General features: G+C 47.6%; 2 protein-coding genes across 6 annotated transcripts in view; one reads left to right on the top strand and one right to left on the bottom strand.

The window, feature by feature from the left end:
* The window catches only part of LOC139421213 (uncharacterized), a 1,124,809-nt gene that overhangs the window by 454,682 nt on the left and 643,116 nt on the right, over positions 1-27,011 (bottom strand). The gene's annotated exons all lie outside the window — the stretch shown is intronic.
* Positions 3,360-26,233, top strand: LOC139421094 (AP-4 complex accessory subunit RUSC1-like). Of its 5 annotated transcripts, none has more exons than XM_071171633.1 (12): positions 3,360-3,970; positions 13,963-15,135; positions 18,723-18,845; positions 19,133-19,209; positions 19,878-19,895; positions 21,131-21,332; positions 21,866-21,971; positions 22,058-22,104; positions 22,352-22,848; positions 22,942-23,186; positions 23,283-23,441; positions 23,589-26,233. In XM_071171633.1, exons 1-12 carry the CDS (start codon positions 3,388-3,390, stop codon positions 23,752-23,754), a joined length of 3,396 nt encoding a protein of 1,131 aa, XP_071027734.1. In that variant the 5' UTR covers positions 3,360-3,387; the 3' UTR covers positions 23,755-26,233. The 5 variants fall into 5 exon arrangements, with proteins under 5 accessions (XP_071027734.1, XP_071027751.1, XP_071027742.1 ...); XM_071171650.1 differs by having other exon boundaries at positions 21,131-21,305; XM_071171641.1 differs by lacking the exon at positions 19,878-19,895.

The raw sequence follows: 27,011 nt of genomic DNA on the forward strand, positions 1-27,011 counted from the left end.
TTTATCATGATTCAATTTACTTGGCCTATATATTTGTCAGAGAGAGAATGAGAGTTACAGTAATCCTTTCTCAATCCATCAAGCTGGATCTCAGAGTAGACTGGGATGCTGAAGGACAACAGTCCTTCATTAGTTCCCCACTGTTTTCATGGAGATCTCCTCTCTATCACTGACATTGCATTTAGGTGTGTGTGTGTGTGTGTGTGTGTGTGTGTGTGTGTGTGTGTGTGTGTGTGTGTGCGTGTGCGCATGTGTCTGTCTCTGTCTGTTTATATATAGAGAGAGGGAGGGAGGATAGGAGTGAGGAGAGATGGATTTAATTTTCATCTAACTGGTCCCAGCACTGAGGAGGTAATTATACAGCAGAAAATGCCCAATAGTTATATGGAACAAACCAGGGGATTTAACTTGTAAGATTTCTTATGAACAAGAACAAGCTGGTCCCTTTTACAGTTAGAGGAGCAGAGACTCCTCTCATCTCTATTATCTGCTGTGCCTCTATTGACTGCATGTCTCTTTTGATGTTGCAGGATCTTTGGAGTCAAGCCAAGATGTGACCGTCACGTTTTGGATCTCTCCATCCTTTAGATAGAAAACAGAACCCCTGTTTCTATAGAAACAGAAATAATTGACAATTAGAAAACTATTATTCCTAAAATGCACTCCTCTAGCCGAACCTTCGCTCCGCCCTTGAGGCCTCGTCGCATCGACACGAGCAGGCGAACCACCACCGCAGCGGAACCAAAGCCACACGGCCCTGTTTCCCAGAGGGAAGACAAAAACATGAACACCATTTCCTCTTCCTCTCCTCGGCGCGCCACCAAAGCGACCCCTGAGTCTTCCAGGACCAGGGTGGGGGTCCAGCCTCGTGCCCCCTTGGGTCAGTCCAGATTGGGCTTACAGAGAAACACAGCTCCCCTCTCTACGACCAAACCCAAACCCAAACCTAAAAGTGTCCGTGCAGCAGCAGCTGTGTCGAAACGTGCCCCTTTTCCTCCTCCTCTTCCTCTTCTTCCTCATCTGGACCCCAACTGTAATGAACCCAGCCTGCCTTGTCTGTGTTGCGACGGCCATTCCCCCCAGGACAATAACAGTCTGTTCAACCACAACCACAACAACAACAATACCATCTCCATCAGACAGCAGCTGAAGCTTCAGCCCCCTCCACCACCTCCCCTGCTACCCCAGAGACAGGAGGGGACAGGGGGCAAGACCAAGACACAGGCCAGCCCCTCTCAGCCCCAGCCTCAGGTCCTGGCCCCAGCCTGCCCCCCTAATGCCCTGGAACTGGAGAAAGGAACACAAGTTGAGGAGAATGCAGATGTTAACAAGAACACAGATGTGGTCATAGACAACAAGAAAGAAACGGAGGAAGAGATGGATGACAAGAAAGAAACAGAGGAGGAAGAGGAAAACAGTGTTGATGTTGAAGTTGATGATGAGGAGGAGGGAGATGATGATGATGATGATGACGACACATTGGTCCCATCGTGCTGCGACTGCCCTCCCTCTCTCCTGGATCTCTCCCTGACCTCCTCCACCTCCTCATCCTCCACTTCCATCAGCTCCTGCTCCGATCTGGAGTCAGACTGCGCCGATCTCTCCACCTCTCTCTCGTCCTCTGGCCACAAGTGGAACGCTGATCTGTCAATTTCTCAGGACCACACTCACATTCATGTTCCTGAACGCTACCAAGCCTCCCGTTCCCCCCCTGTCCTGCTCCTCAACCCCAAACCCCCCTCTGTCTCTCGTTGCCCTTCCTCCCCCCCACACGCCTGCTCCCCAGACGAGGGCTACCCCTCTGCCCCCGCCTCCCCCTCCTCCTCTGACTACCTGGGGGTCAAAGGTCAGACAGGCTTAGGGTCAGAGGTTGCCAAACTAGGCCTCCTGGACTTCCTGGAGTCAGTGGGAGACTTTGGAAAGATGGAGCGCTTTAGCCAGGTGATTCAGGTGGCTCGCTGGGACCTGGAGGGGGATCCTCAAGGGGATCTACTGAGGGATCGACTGGATCATCTGGACCGACTGGAGAGTGTCAACAGGCAGGTGAAGCTGACCCACATCACCAGGCTCCATGAGAAGGGACTGGATCTAGGCGATCTGGGCAAGGAGGATCTCTCTGATGTTCTGGATGAGATGGGGAACGTGGATATGTCTTGGAAGCTGTATAAGGGCCGAGGAGGGTCTTTGGGAGATTCCCAGGAGTTCTCTGATGCTGGAGTGGACCTGACAGCACCTTCAGACTGTGACGAGCCCCTGGTCTCACAATCAGAGACCTCTTCGCCCATAGAGCTCCCACCGAGACCCCCCAAACCCCCTGCCCGCTATGCCAGCGTGAACTCTGAACTCCACACCTACATCAACATCAGCCGTGATATCACCCCCTCCGTCTCTGTCTGCACCTCTCCATCCTCATCCCCCACTTTCTACACCTTCAGGTGTGAGAAGGCCCTCCCTCCTTCCCCACGCTCCATCCCCCCTCCTCTTCTCTGTCAGCCCATCCCTTACTTTACTCTCTACAAATCTTCCCCTCTCCCATTCTCCCTCCCCTCCTCCACTCCCCCCATCCCTCCCCCTCGGAGGAAGCACCTAGCCCGTAAGGAGGCTCAGCGTCTCGCCACCCTCCAAGCAGGATGCGGGAAGACCCCCCTGTCCCTCTCCCCTCCCAACTCTCGCCCCCCTCCTCTCCCCCCTGCCCCCACCATTTCCATCTCCAACTCCACCACCCCACCTGCCATCCCTCCCCCGCCCTCTCTCCCCCCTCCTCCCTCTTTCCATGCGTTGGATGATGAGATCCGTAAGCTACTGGTGCTAGCAGGACTGACCCAGGCTGAGCTCCTCAAACTCAGCCCAGAGCTGGGGGTTTGTGTGGGGGGACTGGAGGAGGAGGGAGAGGGGGAGACCCACCACACCTCCAGGCCTGGACAGACACAAGATAGAGGGATGAGGAGAAAAGAGGAGAAGGCTAAGGAGCAGTATGATATAGATGGGTTGGCTGTGGATGGATGGAGAGATGGAGGAGGGAGGTCAGAGGTGGAGAGGGATAGAGAGACTGATATATTTGGAGGAGTAAAGGAGGATGAGGGAGAGAAAGAGGAGAGCAGAGATGTGTTTAGAACCACGTCTTTCACTGACATGGCGAGAAGGAGGAAGAGAAACAGCGGGTTTGGGGCTAACGTTAGCCTAGCATCTGACTCCTACTACAGCACTGGAAATACCAACACCTCTAACAATGTTAACTTCGAGACTTTCAAATATTCCCCTGTGCTCTCGGAAACCCCTCCCCCTCCTCCTCCGCGTCCCTTACCCCCTGTCCCCCCTACCCTGCCCCCCCTCAAAGTTTGCACCCTACTCGCCAACTCTTTACGCCCTGAGCGATTTGATTGGCTCATGGCTTTCTCCCCCGATGGTGAAACCCTGACCCTGCCCCCGCCCTTGGAAGTTAGAAAATCCAATGAGGAAACCCTGAAGAAATCTACTTCCGGGTCAACGTCGTCATCTGGGTCAACGTCAGGGTCGGGTTCAAAAGTGATGACCTTCAAAGAACTGCGTAACCGTAGCAAACACAGCTCCCCGGCCTACCAACTAATAACTGAACCGGATCCTGATCCCACAGTCATAACCCCTGACCCTGACTTCCTCTACAACCTCAAGTGGAGGAGGGAAAAGACGGACAGTGACGGAATCCAATGGGAGTACACCTCCCAGGCCCAGGCCACCTTCCTGCAACCACCTCCCCTCACCTCATTGGCTGCTTTTAGGGAAATGTTCCAGAAAGCAGAGGATGCGATTGGACAACCCGAGTTATGTCCCTCGCAGCGGATTGGGTGCTCAGCCAGTGAAGGGAACCTGTGGAGGATGGATGGACAGAGAAAAGAGGAGGGAGAAAAGAGGAAAGAAGAGGTAGAGGAAGAAGAGGTGGAGGTGAGAGGAACAGCTGATGGAGGAAGAACCTGGGAGTCAAGAACGACAGGTGAGTTAGATGATGATGACTATAGGCCTAGTTGCTGACTGTGAGGTGCTGATTTGGGGTGAAAATGTGGAGGTAGTAACAAACTACAGTATTCACTGAAGCCACCTTCCATCTAATATTATGTACACAACACAACACCACATCTGAAACTGTGTCTTCTCTTGGGAATAAAAACTAAACCAGCAGAGAGAAGGGTGACAAAAACACGAGGAGAATTCTCCGCATTCCAGAGTAGAGGGAAAGAGAAATAAGGGGAACAAGAGAGAGATGCATACATAGATGGGTGCAGTGGAATGTAGTTTCTATCTAGGATGGACAGATAGATGATGGAGATGGAAAGGAGCAGAGAAAAAGGACTAGATGGGCGGCACTCATTCTTTTTCAGGGATGGACAGGTGAGTGTATGGGGCAGAGTGGGAGAGGGAGACAGAGAGGGAGGAAGTGTATGGGGCAGAGTGGGAGAGGGAGACAGAGAGGGAGGAAGTGTATGGGGCAGAGTGGGAGAGGGAGACAGAGAGGGAGGAAGAGTATGGGGCAGAGTGGGAGAGGGAGACAGAGAGGGAGGAAGAGTATGGGGCAGAGTGGGAGAGGGAGACAGAGAGGGAGGAAGAGTATGGGGCAGAGGGGGAGAGGGAGACAGAGAGGGAGGAAGAGTATGGGGCAGAGTGGGAGAGGGAGACAGAGAGGGAGGAAGAGTATGGGGCAGAGTGGGAGAGGGAGACAGAGAGGGAGGAAGAGTATGGGGCAGAGTGGGAGAGGGAGACAGAGAGGGAGGAAGAGTATGGGGCAGAGTGGGAGAGGGAGACAGAGAGGGAGGAAGAGTATGGGGCAGAGTGGGAGAGGGAGACAGAGAGGGAGGAAGAGTATGGGGCAGAGTGGGAGAGGGAGACAGAGAGGGAGGAAGAGATGGTGGAATCTCTTCAGTGCTTCCTGTGGGCCTGGTGTGATGTCATCACTGCCTTATTCAATTATTCATCCAATCTGCAGACCGGGGGGGAAGTAATGGAGTACCCACAGCTATCTCCTTCTAGCTCACACTCTCTCTCTCTCCATCTCCCTCTAGCTCACCCTCTCTCTCTCCTTCTAGCTCACACTCTCTCTCTCCCCATCTCCCTCTAGCTCACCCTCTCTCTCTCTCTCCCCATCTCCTCTCTCTCTCCATCTCCCTCTAGCTCACCCTCTCCCTCTCTCTCCCCATCTCTCTCCCTCCCCCCACATCTCCCCAACTCCTCTCTCTCTCTCTCGCCATCTCCTAGCTCTCTCTCGCCATCTCCTAGCTCTCTCTCGCCATCTCCTAGCTCTCTCTCCCCATCTCCCTCTCTCTCCCCATCTCCTCTCTCTCTCTCCCCATCTCCCTCTCTCTCCCCATCTCCCTCTCTCTACCCATCTCCCTCTCTCTACCCATCTCCCTCTCTCTCCCCATCTCCCTCTCTCTCCCCAATCTCCCTCTCTCTCTACCCATCTCTCTCTCTACCCATCTCTCTCTCCCCCCATCTCCCTCTCTCTACCCATCTCCCTCTCTCCCCATCTCCCTCTCTCTCTCCCCATCTCCCTCTCCCCATCTCCCTCTCTCCCCATCTCCCTATCTCTCTACCCATCTCCCTCTCTCTCTACCCATCTCCCTCTCTCTACCCATCTCCCTCTCTCTCCCCATCTCCCTCTCTCTCCCCATCTCCCTCTCTCTCCCCATCTCCCTCTCTCTCCCACCATCTCCCCCTCTCTACCCATCTCCCTCTCTCTCCCCATCTCCCTCTCTCTACCCATCTCCCTCCCTCTCTCTCTACCCATCTCCCTCCCTCTCTCTCTACCCATCTCCCTCTCTCTCTCTCTACCCATCTCCCTCTCTCTCCCCATCTCCTTCTCTATCCCCATCTCCCTCTCTCTCTCCCTCTCCCCATCTCCCTCTAGCTCTCTTTCTCTGTATATCTCTCTTCCTCTTTGTCTCTTTCCTCCTCCCTCATTCTCTTTCTATCCTTTTCACTGTTTATACACTGTAGCCTGTTCTCTCAGTCTCCCCTTCCCTCTATCATGCCCTCTCTCTCTCCCCATCTCCCTCTCTCTACCCATCTCCCTCTCTCTCCCCATCTCCCTCTCTCTCTCCCCATCTCCCTCTCTCTACCCATCTCCCTCTCTCTCTACCCATCTCCCTCTCTCTACCCATCTCCCTCTCTCTCCCCATCTCCCTCTCTCTCTCCCCATCTCCCTCTCTCTACCCATCTCCCTCTCTCTCTTGGTCTCCCCTTCCCTCTATCATGCTCTCTCTCTCTCTCCACTATCTGGTGAGTCATTGGTTCATGTTTTGTTGCCTACTTCCTCCTGTCTCTCTTCTGTCCTTGACCTCTCACTCACTCCTTTCTCCTCTATCTTCCATCTTTTTTTTTTCCAGACTGTTCTCCCCTTCCCAGAATGGCTGAGATTCATACTATAGGCTACCTTTAGAGTGGTTCTTAGAAGAGGTATGATTTTTTAATGCCGATACAGATTATTGGGGGACCAAAAAAGCCGATACCGATTTATCGGCCAATTTCTATATATATATTTGTAATAATGACAATTACAACCACACTGAATGAACACTTATTTTAACTTAATATAATACATCAATAAAATTAATTTAGCCTCAAATAAATAATGAAACATGTTCAATTTGGTTTAAATAATGCAAAAACAAAGTGTTGGAGAAGAAAGTAAAAGTGCAATATGTGCCATGTAAAAAAGCTAACGTTTAAGTTCCTTGCTCAGAACATGAGAACATATGAAAGCTGGTGGTTCCTTTTAACATGAGACTTCAATATTCCAAGATAAGAGGTTTTAGGTTGTAGTTAATATAGTATTTACAGAACTATTTCTCTCTATACCATTTGTATTTCATATACCTTTGACTATTGGATGTTCTAATAGGTACTTTAGTATTGTCAGCCCAATGTCGGGAGTTGATAGGTTTGGAGTCATAAACAGCGCAATGCTTGATGCACAGCGAAGAACTGCTGGCAAAACGCAGTAAAGTGCTGTTTGAATGAATGCTTACGAGCCTGCTGTTGCCTACCACCGCTCAGTCAGACTGCTATATCAAATATCAAATCATAGACTTAATTATAATATAATAATAACACACAGAAATACGAGCCTTAGGTCATTAATATGGTCAAATTCGGAAGCTATCATTTTGAAAGCCAAATGTTTATTCTTTCAGTGAAATATGGAACCGTTCTGTATTTTATCTAACGGGTGGCATCCATAAGTCTAAATATTCTTGTTACATTGTACAACCTTCAATGTTATGCCATAATTAAATACAATTCTGGCAAATTAGTTCGCAACGAGCCAGGCGGCCCAAACTGTTGCATACACCCTGACTCTGTGTGCAATGAACGCAAGAGAAATGACACAATTTCCCTAGTTTAATATAGCCTACTAACATTAATTTCTTTTAACTAAATATGCAGGTTTAAAAATATATACTTCTGTGTATTGATTTTAAGAAAGACGTGGATGTTTATGGCTAGGTACATTTGTGCAACGATTGAGCTTTTGTTAAATCAACCCCCGTTTGGCGAAGTTGGCTGTCTTTGTTAGGAAGAAATAGTCTTTACAGTTCGCAACGAGCCATGCGGCCCAAACTGCTACATATACCCTGACTCTGTTGCACAGAACGCAAGAGAAGTGACACAATTTCCCTAGTTAAAATACATTTATGTTAGCAGGCAATATTAACTAAATATGCAGGTTTAAAAATATATACAGTGGGGCAAAAAAGTATTTAGTCAGCCACCAATTGTGCAAGTTCTCCCACTTAAAAAGATGAGAGAGGCCTGTAATTTTTATCATAGGTACACTTCAACTATGACAGACAAAATTAGAAAAAAAATCCAGAAAATCACATTGTAGGATTTTTAATGAATTTATTTGCAAATTATGGTGGAAAATAAGTATTTGATCACCTACAAACAAGCAAGATTTCTGACTTTTTTGCCACACTGTATTTGTGTATTGATTTTAAGAAAGGCGTTGCTGTTTATGGTTAGGTACACATTGGTGCAACGACAGTGCTTTTTCCACGAATGCGCTTGTTAAATCACCCGTTTGGTGAAGTAGGCTGTGATTCAATGATAAATGAACAGGCACCACATCGATTATATGCAACGCAGGACAAGCTAGATAAACTAGTAATATCATCAACCATGTGTAGTTAACTAGTGATTATGTTAAGATTGATGGTTTTTTATAAGATACGTTTAATGCTAGCTAGCACCTTACTTTGGCTCTTTGCTGCACTCGCATAACAGGTAGTCAGCCTGCCACCCAGTCTCCTCGTGGAGTGCAATGTAATCAGCCATGATCGGTGTCCAAAAATGCCGATTACCAATTGTTATGAAAACTTGAAATCGGCCCTAATTAACCGGCCATTCCGATTAATCGGTCGACCTCTAGTTCTTAGTTCCATAGGCTGAAGGGCTGAATAACTCTATTCATTTGTATTTCAACTTCACAGCTTTATTGTTTTGATAACAATGTACATTGTTACAAGTCATTTCATTGTGTGATTATTGTCTGAAATATATATTTGTTATTTTTCTAATCAAAGTCACAATGTACATTTCAGGAGAAATGTTGAATGTATGTGTGTGTGTGCGTGTGAATGTGTGTGTAGTGTGCTTCCCTCTGTGTGTATGTAAAAGCCAAGAGTTATGTGTGGTTATGTGTGGTCAATTCAGACCAGACTATTTGTCACGTGTACAGCTTTAAGAACCAAAGAGGAGGGGCTCCATCTACCAACCAATGGCAGATACTTATTTCACAGTAGCGCAAAATAAACCAGGAAGTGTAATGTGTGGCTGCATCTGAGAGACAGTCAGATCAACTCAAGGCTAAACCAAGGTACGGTAGTTAACACGCTCTGTGTAGCCTCTCTCTCTGTCACGGTGATATTAAATGAGACAATGTATTTCTGTGCAGAATGGACTAGTCAGCATAGGCTATTATCCAATCATCTCCAAGGAGACGGAGAGATAGACAGTGCGCAGCCAGGCAGGAACAGAACTCTCCATAGCCTGACTCAGCATAACCAACGGTACTTTTCTCTAGTAGAGAGAGGGAAAGAAAAAGAGAGAGAGAGAAGGTGAAGATAGAGGACAGCATACCATTACTGTACAGAGAGAGAGAGAAAACAGCATACCACTACTGTACAGAGAGAGAGAGAAAACAGCATACCACTACTGTACAGAGAGAGAGAGAGGACAGCATACCACTACTGTACACAGAGAGAGAGAGAGGACAGCATACCACTACTGTATAGAGAGAGGACAGCATACCACTACTGTACAGAGAGAGAGAGAACAGAATACCACTACTGTACAGAGAGAGAGAGAGAGGACAGCATACCACTACTGTACAGAGAGAGAGAGAGAGAGAGAGAGAAGGTGAAGATAGAGGACAGCATACCACTACTGTACAGAGAGAGAGAGGACAGCATACCACTACTGTACAGAGAGAGGACAGCATACCACTACTGTACAGAGAGAGAGAGAGAGAGAGAGAGAGAGGACAGCATACCACTCCTGTACAGAGAGAGAGAGGACAGCATACCACTACTGTACAGAGAGAGAGAGGACAGCATACCACTACTGTACAGAGAGAGAGAGAAAACAGCATACCACTACTGTACAGAGAGAGAGAGAGGACAGCATACCACTACTGTACACAGAGAGAGAGAGAGGACAGCATACCACTACTGTATAGAGAGAGGACAGCATACCACTACTGTACAGAGAGAGAGAGAACAGAATACCACTACTGTACAGAGAGAGAGAGAGAGGACAGCATACCACTACTGTACAGAGAGAGAGGGAGAGAGAGAAGGTGAAGATAGAGGACAGCATACCACTACTGTACAGAGAGAGAGAGGACAGCATACCACTACTGTACAGAGAGAGGACAGCATACCACTACTGTACAGAGAGAGAGAGAGAGAGAGAGAGAGAGAGAGAGAGAGAGAGAGAGAGGACAGCATACCACTCCTGTACAGAGAGAGAGAGGACAGCATACCACTACTGTACAGAGAGAGAGAGGACAGCATACCACTACTGTACAGAGAGAGAGAGAGGGCAGCATACCACTAGTGTACAGAGAGAAAGAGAGAGAGGACAGCATACCACTACTGTACAGAGAGAGAGAGGACAGCATACCACTACTGTACAGAGAGAGGACAGCATACCACTACTGTACAGAGAGAGAGAGAGAGAGGACAGCATACCACTACTGTACAGAGAGAGAGAGAGGGCAGCATACCACTACTGTACAGAGAGAGAGAGGACAGCATACCACTACTGTACAGAGAGAGAGAGGACAGCATACCACTACTGTACAGAGAGAGAGAGAGAGAGAGAGAGGACAGCATACCACTCCTGTACATAGAGAGAGAGGACAGCATACCACTCCTGTACAGAGAGAGAGAGGACAGCATACCACTACTGTACAGAGAGAGAGATAAAACAGCATACCACTACTGTACAGAGAGAGAGAGAGGACAGCATACCACTACTGTACAGAGAGAGAGAGGACAGCATACCACTACTGTACAGAGAGAGAGAGGACAGCATACCACTACTGTACAGAGAGAGGACAGCATACCACTACTGTACAGAGAGAGAGAGAGAGGACAGCATACCACTACTGTACAGAGAGAGAGAGGACAGCATACCACTACTGTACAGAGAGAGAGAGAGGGCAGCATACCACTAGTGTACAGAGAGAGAGAGAGAGAGAGGACAGCATACCACTACTGTACAGAGAGAGAGAGGACAGCATACCACTACTGTACAGAGAGAGGACAGCATACCACTACTGTACAGAGAGAGAGAGAGAGGACAGCATACCACTACTGTACAGAGAGAGAGAGAGGGCAGCATACCACTACTGTACAGAGAGAGAGAGGACAGCATACCACTACTGTACAGAGAGAGAGAGGACAGCATACCACTACTGTACAGAGAGAGAGAGGACAGCATACCACTACTGTACAGAGAGAGAGAGGACAGCATACCACTACTGTACAGAGAGAGAGAGGGCAGCATACCACTACTGTACAGAGAGAGAGATGACAGCATGCCACTACTGTACAGAGAGAGAGAGAGAGAGAGAGGACAGCATACCACTACTGTACAGAGAGAGAGAGAGGACAGCATACCACTACTGTACAGCGAGAGAGAGAGGGCAACATACCACTACTGTACAGAGAGAGAGAGAGAGGACAGCATACCACTACTGTACAGAGAGAGAGAGAGGGCAGCATACCACTACTGTACAGAGAGAGAGAGAGGACAGCATACCACTACTGTACAGAGAGAGAGAGAGAGGACAGCATACCACTACTGTACAGCGAGAGAGAGAGAGAGAGGACAGCATACCACTACTGTACAGAGAGAGAAGACAGCATACCACTACTGTACAGAGAGAGATAGAAAGAGGACAGCATACCACTACTGTACAGAGAGAGAGATGACAGCATACCATTACTATACAGAGAGAGAGAGGACAGCATACCACTACTGTACAGAGAGAGAGAGAGAGAGAGAGGACAGCATACCACTACTGTACAGAGATAGAGATGACAGCATACCACTACTGTACAGAGAGAGAGAGAGGACAGCATACCCCTACTGTACAGAGAGAGAGAGAGAGAGAGAGAGAGAGAGAGAGATGACATCATACCACTACTGTACAGAGAGAGAGAGAGGACAGCATACCACTACTGTACAGAGAGAGATAGTACAGCATACCACTACTGTACAGAGAGAGAGAGGACAGCATACCACTACTGTACAGAGAGAGAGAGAGGACAGTATACCACTACTGTACAGAGAGAGAGAGAGAGGACAGCATACCACTACTGTACAGAGAGAGAGATGACAGCATACCACTACTGCACAGAGAGAGAGAGAGAGAGAGGACAGCATACCACTACTGTACAGAGAGAGAGAGAGGACAGCATACCACTACTGTACAGCGAGAGAGAGAGGGCAGCATACCACTACTGTACAGAGAGAGAGAGAGAGAGAGAGGACAGCATACCACTACTGTACAGAGAGAGAGAGAGGGCAGCATACCACTACTGTACAGAGAGAGAGAGAGGACAGCATACCACTACTGTACAGAGAGAGAGAGAGAGGACAGCATACCACTACTGTACAGCGAGAGAGAGAGAGGACAGCATACCACTACTGTACAGAGAGAGAGAAGACAGCATACCACTACTGTACAGAGAGAGAGAGAGAGAGAGAGGACAGCATACCACTACTGTACAGAGAGAGAGATGACAGCATACCATTACTGTACAGAGAGAGAGAGGACAGCATACCACTACTGTACAGAGAGAGAGAGAGACAGCATACCACTACTGTACAGAGAGAGAGAGAGAGGACAGCATACCACTACTGTACAGAGAGAGAGAGAGAGAGAGAGAGAGATGACAGCATACCACTACTGTACAGAGAGAGAGAGAGGACAGCATACCACTACTGTACAGAGAGAGAGAGAGAGAGGACAGCATACCGCTACTGTACAGAGAGAGAGATGACAGCATACCACTACTGTACAGAGAGAGAGAGAGAGGACAGCATACCACTACTGTACAGAGAGAGAGAGAGAGAGAGAGAGATGACAGCATACCACTACTGTACAGAGAGAGAGAGAGGACAGCATACCACTACTGTACAGAGAGAGATAGTACAGCATACCACTACTGTACAGAGAGAGAGATAGTACAGCATACCACTACTGTACAGAGAGAGAGATAGTACAGCATACCACTACTGTACAGAGAGAGAGATAGTACAGCATACCACTACTGTACAGAGAGAGAGATAGTACAGCATACCACTACTGTACAGAGAGAGATAGTACAGCATACCACTACTGTACAGAGAGAGAGATAGTACAGCATACCACTACTGTACAGAGAGAGAGATAGTACAGCATACCACTACTGTACAGAGAGAGAGAGAGAGGACAGCATACCACTACTGTACAGAGAGAGAGATAGTACAGCATACCACTACTGTACAGAGAGAGAGAGGACAGCATACCACTACTGTACAGAGAGAGAGAGAGAGGACAGCATACCACTACTGTACAGAGAGAGATAGTACAGCACACCACTACTGTACAGAGAGAGAGAGGACAGCATACCACTACTGTACAGAGAGAGATATAGTACAGCATACCACTACTGTACAGAGAGAGATATAGTACAGCATACCACTACTGTACAGAGAGAGAGATGACAGCATACCACTACTGTACAGAGAGAGAGATAGTACAGCATACCACTACTGTACAGAGAGAGATAGTACAGCATACCACTACTGTACAGAGAGAGAGATAGTACAGCATACCACTACTGTACAGAGAGAGAGATAGTACAGCATACTACTACTGTACAGAGAGATAGATAGTACAGCATACCACTACTGTACAGAGAGAGATAGTACAGCATACCACTACTGTACAGGCGGGGTTGAAATAATAGTGAACGACTGTGAGAGTAGGAAACTAAAGAGAAAGGCTTCTCGAAACCTGAACTTTGACTCCTCTGTTCATGAACCACCTCCATTGACTCTGTCATGTATTGTGGTCAGTCTGTGTGTCTGTTGGGTCAGACTATTGGACATACTGTATGTTGTTGTGTGGTACTGGGTGGTGTACTGCGTTACTGCATGTTGTGGTGGGATCTACTGGTTTACATTGCATTCTTCTCTCAACAGACACTAACATTCTCTCCATCTCTCTCTCTCTTCCCAATTTATTTGCAACATACATTTTTGCTCCTCTCCTTGTTCTCATCCCTCTATCCCATCCGTCCTTCCAACGTTTGTCCATGGCTTTGCTTCTCCTTCCCCTCTTCTCTGCTTTCGCTTGTCCTCCGACCCCTAACTACCCCTACCTGCCCCCAACTACCCCCATACTCCTCTCCCTTGCCCCTTTTGGCTGGGCAGTGTCCTCACCCCCTCTCTCCCTGGCCCACTCCCAGCCCTCCTCCTATTTCCTCCACCCTTACCGCCCAGGATACTGTGGTGCTCATACGAGACCAGTCCCCAGGACCCAACCTCACAACCACACTGAAATCCAGTCCACAGCCATAGGCCCTAACCCCTACACTACCCAGTCCACGGCCCCTAACCCCTACACTACCCAGTCCACGACCCCTAACCCCTACACTACCCAGTCCACGGCCCCTAACCCCTATACTACCCAGTCCACAACCCCTAACCCCTACACTACCCAGTCCACGACCCCTAACCCCTACACTACCCAGTCCACGACCCCTAACCCCTACACTACCCAGTCCACGACCCCTAACCCCTACACTACCCAGTCCACGACCCCTAACCCCTACACTACCCAGTTATCTAACCCCTTTGCTACACCATACACTCACACAGATTTAAATGAAGACAGTCATGGAACTTACTCTGAGAATGATATTGATTCTGGATATAGTGACTATTTTAAGAAGGATGGAGGCCTAGACTCTGCACATCGTTTTGGAAAGGACTTCAAGAGCAACATTGATAGTTTGTATCGTTATGTGAATGAGTCCAAGACTAAAGAAAAGCTGGAGTATGGCTTTGTCTCTGAATCCATCACTGACTTTGACTCCCTCTACTGCACCGCTAACGTCACTGATAAACAGCCTCACACCGGCTCACACACACTCGTAAGCAATGACACACACACTCAAGGCTGCACCACCCCATATAAAAACATTGACGCGATGATGATGGCATATGCCAAAACACACACAGTCGGTTCCCTTGGTCGCACTGACACACACACACACACCTCTCACCCTGGCCAGAGCAGAACCTCTAAAGATCTCCCTCCCCTCCCTACCTGGTACCTCTACCACCCCAAAAACTGTCCCATCCACAGGGGTGCCCCTCCCCGCCTCTCCCCCATCGGGGCTCTCGACCCCCCCTATCGCTCTGGAGCCCCCCCTCCGGGCCTGGACGCGTCCTGCCTCAGCTCACCCCTGTTCCCCCGCTCTCACACCCTCCCTGCCCTGGCCGCCCCCCTCTACTACCCCTTCCTCTACCCCCCTATCCCCCCCAGGAAAACTTCAGACCCCCCAAAACTCATCCAGGCTCCGCCGCTGCCGCCCACACTGAGTAAGAGCTCTCTCTCTCACACTCCCTCCCCCTGTCTAACACCCTGCTCGCCTGTCTGTCTAACACCCTGCTCGCCTGTCTGTCACTCCGTTAGTCTGTCTAACACTCTGCTCGCCTGTCTGTCTAACACCCTGCTCGCCTGTCTGTCACTCTGTCTGTCTGTCTAACACCCTGCTCGCCTGTCTGTCTAACACCCTGCTCGCCTGTCTGTCACTCCGTTAGTCTGTCTAACACTCTGCTCGCCTGTCTGTCTAACACTCTGCTCGCCTGTCTGTCTAACACCCTGCTCGCCTATCTGTCACTCTGTCTGTCTGTCTAACACCCTGCTCGCCTGTCTGTCTGTCACTCCGTTAGTCTGTCTAACACCCTGCTCGCCTGTCTGCCACTCTGTCTGTCTGTCTAACACCCTGCTCGCCTGTCTGTCTATCTGTCTATCTGTCTGTCTGTCTGTCTGTCTGTGTGTATATCTACATCTCTATCTCCCTGTCAGTCTGTCTGTCACCCTGTCTGTCTAACACCCTGCTCACACCTTACTGATATCACAGGAGGCTGTTGAGGGGAGGACGGCTCATAATAATGGCTGGAACGGAGCCAATGGAATGGCATCAAACACCTGGCAAGGTGTTTAATGTATCTGACACCATTCCAGTCATTCCTCTCCAGACATGACCACGAACCCGTCCTCCCCTACTAAGGTGTTTAATGTATCTGACACCATTCCAGTCATTCCTCTCCAGACATGACCACGAGCCCGTCCTCCCCTACTAAGGTGTTTAATGTATCTGACACCATTCCAGTCATTCCTCTCCAGACATGACCACGAGCCCGTCCTCCCCTACTAAGGTGTTTAATGTATCTGACACCATTCCAGTCATTCCTCTCCAGACATGACCACGAGCCTGTCCTCCCCTACTAAGGTGTTTAATGTATCTGACACCATTCCTCTCCAGACATGACCACGAGCCTGTCCTCCCCTACTAAGGTGTTTAATGTATCTGACACTATTCCTCTCCAGACATGACCACGAGCCCGTCCTCCCCTACTAAGGTGTTTAATGTATCTGACACCATTCCAGTCATTCCTCTCCAGACATGACCACGAGCCCGTCCTCCCCTACTAAGGTGTTTAATGTATCTGACACCATTCCAGTCATTCCTCTCCAGACATGACCACGAGCCCGTCCTCCCCTACTAAGGTGTTTAATGTATCTGACACCATTCCTCTCCAGACATGACCACGAGCCCGTCCTCCCCTACTAAGGTGTTTAATGTATCTGACACCATTCCAGTCATTCCTCTCCAGACATGACCACGAGCCCATCCTCCACCACTAAGGTGTTTAATGTATCTGACACCATTCCAGTCATTCCTCTCCAGACATGACCACGAGCCCGTCCTCCCCTACTAAGGTGTTTAATGTATCTGACACCATTCCAGTCATTCCTCTCCAGACATGACTACGAGCCTGTCCTCCCCTACTAAGGTGTTTAATGTATCTGACACCATTCCAGTCATTCCTCTCCAGACATGACCACGAGCCCGTCCTCCCCTACTAAGGCGCCACCAACCTGTGACTGATAGCTGACTTTTGCATGGCGGTCTTCTCCAATAGGTTTTATGTTTCCTGTGTCTGTCGAGGTTAATGCATCCGCTTCCCATTCACATAATGTATCACCCTCAGAAGGGACAATGTCCTGTGTAGAATATTGGAAAAGCAAAGTGTACAAGACAACCATTTTAGAATCTGTGAAAAATATTTGACTGGGATGTTTCAACAAACTAAGCTATGCTATCACTATGCTATCACTATGCTATCACTATGCTATCACTATGCTATCACTATGCTATCACTACAGTGAGGGAAAAAAGTATTTGATCCCCTGCTGATTTTGGACGTTTGCCCACTGACAAAGAAATTATCAGTCTATAATTTTAATAGTAGGTTTATTTGAACAGTGAGAGACAGAATAACAACAAAAAAATCCAGAAAAACGCATGTCAAAAATGTTACAAATTTATTTGCATTTCAATGACGGAAATACGTATTTGACCCCCTCTCAATCAGAAAGATTTCTGGCTCCCAGGTGTGTTTTATACAGGTAACGAGCTGAGATTAGAAGCACACTCTTAAAGGAAGTGCTCCTAATCTCAGTTTGTTACCTGTATAAAAGACACCTGTCCACAGAAGCAATCAATCAATCAGATTCCAAACTCTCCACCATGGCCAAGACCAAAGAGCTCTCCAAGGATGTCAGGGACAAGATTGTAGACCTACACTAGGCTGGAATGGGCTACAAGACCATCGCCAAGCAGCTTGGTGAGAAGGTGACAACAGTTGGTGCGATTATTCGCAAATGGAAGAAACACAAAATAACTGTCAATCTCCCTCGGCCTGGGGCTCCATGCAAGATCTCACCTCGTGGAGTTGCAATGATCATGAGAACGGTGAGGAATCAGCCCAGAACTACACGGGAGGATCTTGTCAATGATCTCAAGGCAGCTGGGACCATAGTCACCAAGAAAACAATTGGTAACACTCTACGCTGTGAAGGACTGAAATCCTACAGCGCCCGCAAGGTCCCCCTGCTCAAGAAAGCATATATACATGCCCGTCTGAAGTTTGCCAATGAACATCTGAATGATTCAGAGGACAACTGGGTGAAAGTGTTGTGGTCAGATGAGACCAAAATGGAGCTCTTTGGCATCAACTCAACTTGCCGTGTTTGGAGTAGGAGGAATGCTGCCCCCAAGAACACCATCCCCACTGTCAAACATGGAGGTGGAAACATTATGCTTTGGGGGTGTTTTTCTGCTAAGGGGACAGGACAACTTCACCTCATCAAAGGGATGAAAATGGGTCATGGGTGGCTATTCCAGCATGACAATGGCCCAAAACACACGGCCAAGGCAACAAAGGAATGGCTCAAGAAGAAGCACATTAAGGTCCTGGAGTGGCCTAGCCGGTCTCCAGACCTTAATCCCATAGAAAATCTGTGGAGGGAGCTGAAGGTTTGAGTTGCCAAACATCAGCCTCGAAACCTTAATGACTTGGAGAAGATCTGCAAAGAGGAGTGGGACAAAATCCCTCCTGAGATGTGTTCAAACCTGGTGGCCAACTACAAGAAACATCTGACCTCTGTGATTGCCAACAAGGGTTTTGCCACCAAGTAAAGTCATGTTTTGCAGAGGGGTCAAATACTTATTTCCCTCATTCAAATGCAAATCAATTTATAACATTTTTGACTTGTGTTTTTCTGGATTTTTGTTGTTGTTCTTCTGTTCAAATAAACCTACCATTGAAATTATAGACTGATCATTTCTTTGTCAGTGGGCAAACGTACAAAATCAGCAGGGGATCAAATATTTTTTCCCTCACTGTATGCTATCACTATGCTATCACTACTACACTACTACTGACAGTACTCCACCACTGCTTTAACTAACTGCTAAAACAACTAATATCACTAATACTGAAACAGTAACACAGAAATACCAAGTAACATTGCTCTTCCTGTCTGAGTCCACCACTGATTAGATTAGCGTAGAGTAGGTTGTAAGTGATCCTTCCTCTATCTCTGTCAATCTCAGCGGTTCGTAGCGTCTCATTTGCCAGCTCTGTACAGAGAGGTGGGACTTCCTGGATGGGCGATGACGTGAAGGCCCCTCTGAGAGGCCTAGGGCTGTCCTCTCTGTGCCTGCTGGAAAAAAGAGGTAGGATATACCTGTATATATTTACATTTTAATCATTTAGCAGGCGCTCTTATCCAGAGTGACTTAAGTGCATACATTTTCATACTGGTCCCCCGTGGGAATCAAACCCACAACCCTGGCGTTGCAAGCACCATGCTCTACCAACTGAGTCACACGGGATCATATATAGCCTTCATGTATATTTCTATACAGTCTATGTGATATACAGTACATACAGTACATTTATTCAGGTACATTTACACTGTTAGAGAAATGATGTGTGTATGTCTAACTGCTCCCGTCCACAGCTCTGGTCAGTGCAGTCAGTGTGGCAGTGGAGGCCATTTTGGCTCAGTTCAGCTCCTCACGGACCCTGGTGCAGAAGGTCAGTTTAACACCATGTTTAACACGGTCTCTTCAGTAACATGGTGTACACACCACATTATGTGAGATATGGAAAATGGGCTTGAGTTTTTATTCATTATGTCTGTACTTTAATGATGTATTTCTGAGAGCATGTCTGTTTGTTTCTACTGTTCGCTGTTGTCTGATGCTGGCAGCAAACCCAGCTCCCCCTCTGTGGATCAATCAAGTATATTCATTTCAATAGGGCCAATCATCTTCCTCCGATTTCACATTTTGGTTTTAGATCAGGGGAGGTAATCCAATCACTACAAACCTCCACCCCCGCGTTTATAATCCCTAGCTACCGCTCCTAACGACGTACTGTCAACTGTTGCTATGACAGGGTTTCCATACCGACAGGCAAAGTGAAAAACAGACAGACATAAGAAGATCAACCAGCTCAAACTCCCAAAAGACTTCATTGCCTTCTAGGATTTCTGTATCCGTGTCTCTGAAACTAGACGTAGGCCTGTAGCACCGGTGGTTGATTCAGCTCATTGGAACTTAATAACTAGTGACACTTGATGGCTCAAACAGCCAGTTAGTGGCTCTATATCTATATATGAATCCTCCATATATGAATCATCCATTGAATAACAGGACATATCTGTCTGTCTCTTTCTGTCTCTCCCTCGTCCTCTCCCCTAGTCTGCCTCCATTAACAAGGTGCTGGGTTGTCTTCAGATATCTCTATCTTTGGCTCAGTAGTCAGGACCTCTGTGTACTAACTCCATCCTCTTTCCCACATATTTCTCTCTACTCCTTTTCTCTTCTCCATCTCTCTGTTTTCATCCTTCTCTATTTATCTTCTCCTCCTATCCATAACACCCCCTCCTTTCTTCCCTCTCTCTCCTCTATTTCTCCCCTCTCCTCTCTCTCCTCTATTTCTCCCCTCTCTTCTCCTCTATTTCTCCCCTCCTCCCTCTCCTCTCTTACCTCTCTCTCCTCCCCTATTTATACCCTCTTCAATCTCTCTCTTCTGTCATTTCTCCTCTCTTCCCACTTTCTCTCCTATTTCTCCCATCCCCTCTCCTTTATTCTCTCTCTCCTCTATTTCTTCCCTCTCTCTCCTCTTCTATTTCTCCCCTCTCCCCTTTTTCTCTCCTCTCTTCCCCTCTCTCTCTCTTCCTCTATTTATCCCCTCTCCTCTCTTCCCTCTCTCTCCTCCCCTATTTCTCCCCTCTCCTCTCTTCCCTCTCTCCTCCACTATTTCTCTCCTCTCTTCCCTCTCTCCTCCCCTATTCCTCCCTTCCCTCTCTCTCCTCCCCTATTTCTCCCCTCCCCTCTCTTCCCTCTATCTCCTCCCCTATTTCTCCTCTTCCCTCTCTCTCCTCCCCTATTTCTCCCCTCCCCTCTCTTCCCACTCTCTCCTCCCATATTTCTCTCCTCTCTTCCCTCTATCTCCTCCCCTATTCCTCCCTTCCCTCTCTCTCCTCCCCTATTTCTCCCCTCCCCTCTCTTCCCTCTATCTCCTCTTCCCTCTATCTCCTCCCCTATTTCTCCTCTTCCCTCTCTCTCCTCCCCTATTTCTCCCCTCCCCTATTTCTCTCCTCTCTTCCCTCTATCTCCTCCCCTATTCCTCCCTTCCCTCTCTCTCCTCCCCTATTTCTCCCCTCCCCTCTCTTCCCTCTATCTCCTCTTCCCCCTCTCTCCTCCCCTATTTCTCCCCTCCCCTCTCTTCCCACTCTCTCCTCCCCTATTTCTCTCCTCTCTTCCCTCTATCTCCTCCTTTATTCCTCCTCTTCCCTCTCTCTCCTCCTCTATTTATCCCCTCTCCTCTCTTCCCACTCTCTCCTCCTCTATTCCTCCCTTCCTTCTCTCTCCTCCCCTATTTCTCCTCTCTTCCCTCTCTCGCCTTTATTTTGCCACTCTCCTTTCTCCTCCCCCCCTCCCCTTTCCAGGCTCTATCAGGAGACAGCAGTGTGAATCCGTCTCTGGGCCGGCTGGTGCTGCAGTGTTTGTGCCCCGCCCTGCGGAGCCTGCTCTCCGACGGCCTCAAGCCCCACCAGAGTGATTTGATCTCGGGCAGGAGGCCAAACTCAGCCTGGGGACTGGTCCAGGCCTCCACCAGGCCAGGTAGGAACTCTGGAGCGCAGTACAGAGGTGGGTTACAAGAGAGCATAGACAGCATAGGAGGACTGTGGTTGTTATACCCCCTGCCTTTCCATCTTTTTATATATCTCTCTCTATATCCATCTCTCTCTATTTCTCTTTCTCAGACATGATGGAAGTACATAGCCAATCTCTCAATATCTCTCTTCCTCTTTCCCTCTCTCCAATGTGTATCTCTCTCACCCTCCCGGACATCATGTGGGTTCATAGTACTTTCAGTCTGTCTCTCCTCTCTCGCTCTAGTCTGGCACTCATTATTCTGCAGTGTTGAGTCATCCTTCTCTCTCTCTCTCTCTCTCTCTCTCTGATTATCACTCTCCCCTCATCTATTCCCTCTTATTCTCTCCTTCCCACTACTCTGGTGATCAGGGTTATTCCATTGACTCAGTACTTGTTCATTTCAATTTCAGTCAATTCAGGTCAAAGGTAACATAACATGTTGATTAGATATAGATTTCTTTCTCTGTGCCAAAGCTTAACCAAAGCCTTTCTTTCTCTCATCTCTGCTCCCCTTCTCCCTCCAGGGCCCAGCACTCAGTCCCTGTACAGCCTCCAGGCTAGAATAGGAGAGCTGCCCCAGCTCCGGCAGAACAAACACAGGTTCAACGCCTTCCTCCTCGGCCTCCTCAAGTAAGACCTGGCTCTTCTCTCCTAGGGTTTTTCTGTTTGACTTTTTCAATTCCAATTCTCACCTGCTTCTTGTCTCTCTCGTTCAGCATCAAGCTTCTGGATTTCTGGCTGTCCCATCTCCAGTCATGCAGTGGTAAGTCCCTGAAGACTAAAGTTCATGTCCGCAATCTATCTGTTTGAATATTAATATGTTACAACATTATTTCTCACTCCTCCCTTCACCACACCCCCCCTCTGTCTCTTTCTCTCTCTCTCTCTCCTTCGCCCCCCTCTCTCCCCCTCCGTCTCTTTCTCTCTCTCTCTCCTTCGCCCCCCCCCCCCTCTCTCCCCCTCCGTTTCTGTCTCTCTCTCTCTCCTTCGCCTCCCTCTCTCTCTGGCAGATGTGTTGGTGACGTTCTACCAGCCCTCCTCCTTCATGCGTCTGTCATTAACTTCCTGCCAGCCTCTGTTTGAGGAGCTCCTCCTCCTGCTGCAGCCCCTCAGTCTCCTGACCCTTAACCTCGACCTGCTCTTCCAGCACCACCACCTGGATCCAGCCAATCACAGCCCAGAGATCCCCAGCCCACCCAATCAGGACCTGGGATTCAGGCTCTCGCCCCGGGGGTCCGCTTCCCAAAGCAGGGGCAGCAGCTATCTCGAGAGCCTATCAGAGCTGGACTTAGGGAGAGCAGAACCCGAGGCGACCAATCATAATGTGAGCTCGTCATCCCTGGCCAACTCAGGGGTGGGAGGGTTGGTGGAGTCACTGAAGCCAGCGAAGGTCTCTGGGGGTCTTGCGGAGACAAGTCCTCAGCTGATGTGGGTTCAGGAGAAAGAAATTAGGGAGCTAGCACCTCCTAATGTTGAGGAGGCCAGTCTCTCCCAACAGGCAGGACAGGTGAGCACAATTCAACATGTGTGTCTTTGTTTGAATGCACGGGTGAGTGTCTGTACCACACAGCACTTTTCTGAGCTGTTATTCTCTCCCTAGGTGATCCAGCAGGGATGGGGGGCTGTGGTACGCTGGGGGGGCAAGCTGGGCCAGAACCTGGCTGAACTCAGCCTGTCTGCAGTACAGAACCAGGAGGGGACATCCAGAGACCCCCCAGAGCCCCAGACCAGTACCCAGGCCAGGAGTGACCCTCCTCAGGTCGATGGAGCATTGGCGGTCCCCTGGGGTTTGGGACGGCTGTTTGGAGCCTCCAATAACTCCACGATACCCACACTTCCAACCAGGTGCGCTGGTGTGTGTGTGTTTGTATGATAGTTTTCTGACACTAGACAGTTGAAGTATCTTACTCTTATCACTGATGCATCTCTCTCCCTCCCCAGACGTCCGTCTCAGTGGTTGTCTCCAGGGGTGTCTGTTCTGACCCGGATGGTGAGCAGCAGTTCCAGCGCTAACCAGAGGAGGGCGCTGGAGCCCCAGCAGGTAGAAGAGGTGTTAGAGAGAGAGATGGAGGAGACATGGGACAACCCAAGACCCCTCAGGTATTGGAAATATTTGGAAATATATCTAGATTACATGTTTAGTTTGTTCAGTTCGGACATCAGTTCAGTTGTCATGACTGTCTATGACAGTTTTACGTCATTCTTATTTTTTTACAGTAGTATCACTTATTCTTCTCTCTTTCTCAGGTCAGTCAGAACACTATGCGACCACTCTGGCACAGGGGCGGAGCTAAGCTTCCAGAAAGGGGAGGAGTTAGTGGTTTTAGGGGGTGTCAATCACGACTGGATTCGCTGTCGTCAGGGAGACCGAGAGGGGCTCGTACCCATTGGCTACGCATCACTTATCCTGTGATTTCAGACACCTGATCAGAGTTTTGATTGTTTGAATATATCTGGGGGAGGGAAAATGAAGTCATAAAGCTATAATGTATTTAGGCAACCATAGAGAGGCTGTGGTGAAGTCCCAATGCTCTCAGAGAAATAGTTCACCCCTGAATCTAAGTTCAAATCACATGTTTATATCTCTAAAGTGGTCCAAAGTCGTATATCAGGGTTCCCCAACTGGCAGCCCATGATTTTATAAGGGTTTGGGTTACTTGTTGGACATAAAATACTAACATCAGTAAATGTTGAAAATCTGTTCCAAGGTATTCCCACACATAGAGAGAGATGTGATTGTTTACAAATCTAAGCAAGGTTTGAAATTATTATATTTTAGCCAAATGTTATATCTGTTTGGGCTTCTTGCGGTCAATTTGCAGTCTACAAATGATTTGTGATTATGTTCCACTGGTGGCTGAATCTAGTTGATGATCTCTGGTCTAAGTGATTTAGTTCAGTCCTTACTCCGCACCATCTGTGGTGTAGATCCCACTATATGCACTGGTAGAAATGTGCAAAACTCAATCCCTAAAGAACTGTACCATCTAATGCCATCTAATTAGGGGGATTTAAGGAAGATTTAATTTAGCTCACCAGATGGTGTGGAATATGGACCCAGCACGACTTCAGACCACTTTTGAAGTGTGAAAACTTCAGACAAACACTTATCTTGGTGTGGACTATCCCTTTAAATGTCCTCCATTCATCATCTCTCTTTGGTGACCACTGATCTGAGAAGGACTGGATAAAGCTTTGTAGAATTCTATTCATAGTTTGCACCTCCGTCACGTCATGCCAGGCCGCCATCGGCGGTGCCCTAAAGTGGTGATAAGCCCCGTCGTTCTGAGTCTTAACTACTGTTTAGTATAAATTAATAGCAAAATTCTGCAAAAATAGCTAGCAAAGCAAACGTAAGCTAGTTACAATCAGGTGGCCTCCCCTCAATTTAAGCTAGTTGGCTAATGTTATACTGCATCTAAAGTCTATCTGGTGACATCAAAATGATGACGAAAGATTTTCCTAATATTTATTTGCCTGTTTTTGAATGTCATTGTTTTTCCAGGCCACTGTAATGCACTTTCGATGAAATATTCATCAGCGCTTAATGATGATGATGCATTGAGTAGAATGCTCAGTCGGGCATCAGTCCAAACGAACGTTAAAAACAATATTGTGACGAAACATGCAACCAATGCATTCAGCTTATCCAAACACTTTCAGATCAGCAGTCACTATGGGAAGATTTATAGCCTGGTAGCCAGGTCGGTTTCTGCTCTAGACCCAGACCTTGCCGCCAGGCTAACCGGTGAAGGGAGCCATGGTAGAGTATTGGAGCGTAGCCCCTGTTACGTAACGTAGTACCATAGTGAAATGTAGCTGTTTTCTGTGTTCTATTTGACCTTTCACCCCTATTGATCTCTCGCCTCTTTCGCTTAGTCTCTGTGTGTTTGACATGTTCCCACTACAATTAATAGTCAGTTTTAAAAGGATAACTATTTGACTGTATAAATATACATACATAATATATAGGTATATGAATATAGATTAATTTAACCGATAGATAGATAACCAAGAGAAAACAGATAGTCAAACGTTACTATAGATAAGGTTGATCATGAATCAAATTGATAAGTGATCTGGCCTTTTATCCCCAACTAACCAGTCACTACTCTATAGTCATTATACACACGGACAGCTCCAGTGTTTTTGTCAATTATTGGAATCCAGTGGCTTCATCTTAGTGTGTGTTGTATGCATTGTCTTGACTTCAAATCCTTCATATCTTCATCATAACCTGATAGATTTAGTCTCATACCTTTAGACTGCATTTATTGAATAATGAATGCTTTGAGTGAATGCAGTGGGGTTGGGCTCAATATGGCAGTCAATTCAGGAAGTAAACTGAAATTGCAATTCGATGATTGAAATAGGGGCCTCCTATTTTTAATAACTTCTTAATGAATTGAAAAGGAGAAGCTATTTATGTTTTTTAAGTAGCTGATTTTAAATTCAAATCTCTTCCTGAATTGGCGGCCTTCAATTCGAATTGAGCCCAACCCTTGAATGCAGAAGAATATCTATCTATATGACACATATCTATCTAAAGGACATTCTAGTATCCAACAGTATATAAGTATAACTGGCATAGCAATGCTGTAACTTCAATCAGTCCACACCTCTTAAACCTCACTAACACATACTACTCAGTGCTTATGGAAATATCAATGCTTTGAGACGGACAGATAGACAGACAGATAAACAGACAGACAGACAGCTAGACAGACAGACAGATAAACAGACAGACAGCTAGACAGACAGACAGATAAACAGACAGACAAATAGACAGATAAACAGATAAACAGACACAGACAGATAGATAAACAGACAGACAGACAGACAGACAGATAGACAGATAAACAGACAGACAGATAAACAGACAGACAGATAAACAGACAGATAGACAGACAGACAGATAGATAGACAGACAGATAGACAGACAGATAAACAGACAGATAAACAGACAGATAGACAGACAGATAAACAAACAGATAGACAGACAGATAAACAGACAGATAGACAGACAGATAAACAGACAGATAGACAGACAGATAAACAGACAGATAGACAGACAGGCAGATAAACAGACAGATAGACAGACAGATAAACAGACAGATAGACAGACAGATAGACAGACAGATAGATAGACAGACAGATAAACAGACAGATAGACAGACAGATAGACAGACAGATAGACAGACAAATAAACAGTCTGAGGGACTTGAGACCTGTCTCTTTCTACTCAGCCCAGGGATGATCAACTCTAGTCTGGTTACTTTTCCTTTACCTCATAGATCAATTGGTATCTTTGATTCCCCAGATATTTAACTTGACTGGTTACCTGGGCGTTACTAAGTCTGACTACAAGACAATTCAAAAGGCTACTGAGACCAGTAGAAAATGTGGGTTTCCAGGGCCATAGTTGTATGTTCCTGACTGAGACTATCCAACCTTTCAGATGAAGCAGTAAGCTCCTCCCTGATGTACTGTATGTGTAGGAAGACAATGTGTTTGAGGGAGAGGCTGCCCTTCCCCCAACCGTACCTCAGCTCTCATATGTACCTTTCTTCTTTCCCTACCTGTCATGCTAACCCGTGTAAGGTCATCATTTTTAATACCGTAGTAACGATAGTGGTAGTAGAATAACGTTAAAGTAATAATGTTTATTAC

This window comes from Oncorhynchus clarkii, chromosome 2 (assembly GCF_045791955.1).
Source record: "Oncorhynchus clarkii lewisi isolate Uvic-CL-2024 chromosome 2, UVic_Ocla_1.0, whole genome shotgun sequence".
In the NCBI taxonomy this organism is placed as follows: domain Eukaryota; kingdom Metazoa; phylum Chordata; class Actinopteri; order Salmoniformes; family Salmonidae; genus Oncorhynchus; species Oncorhynchus clarkii.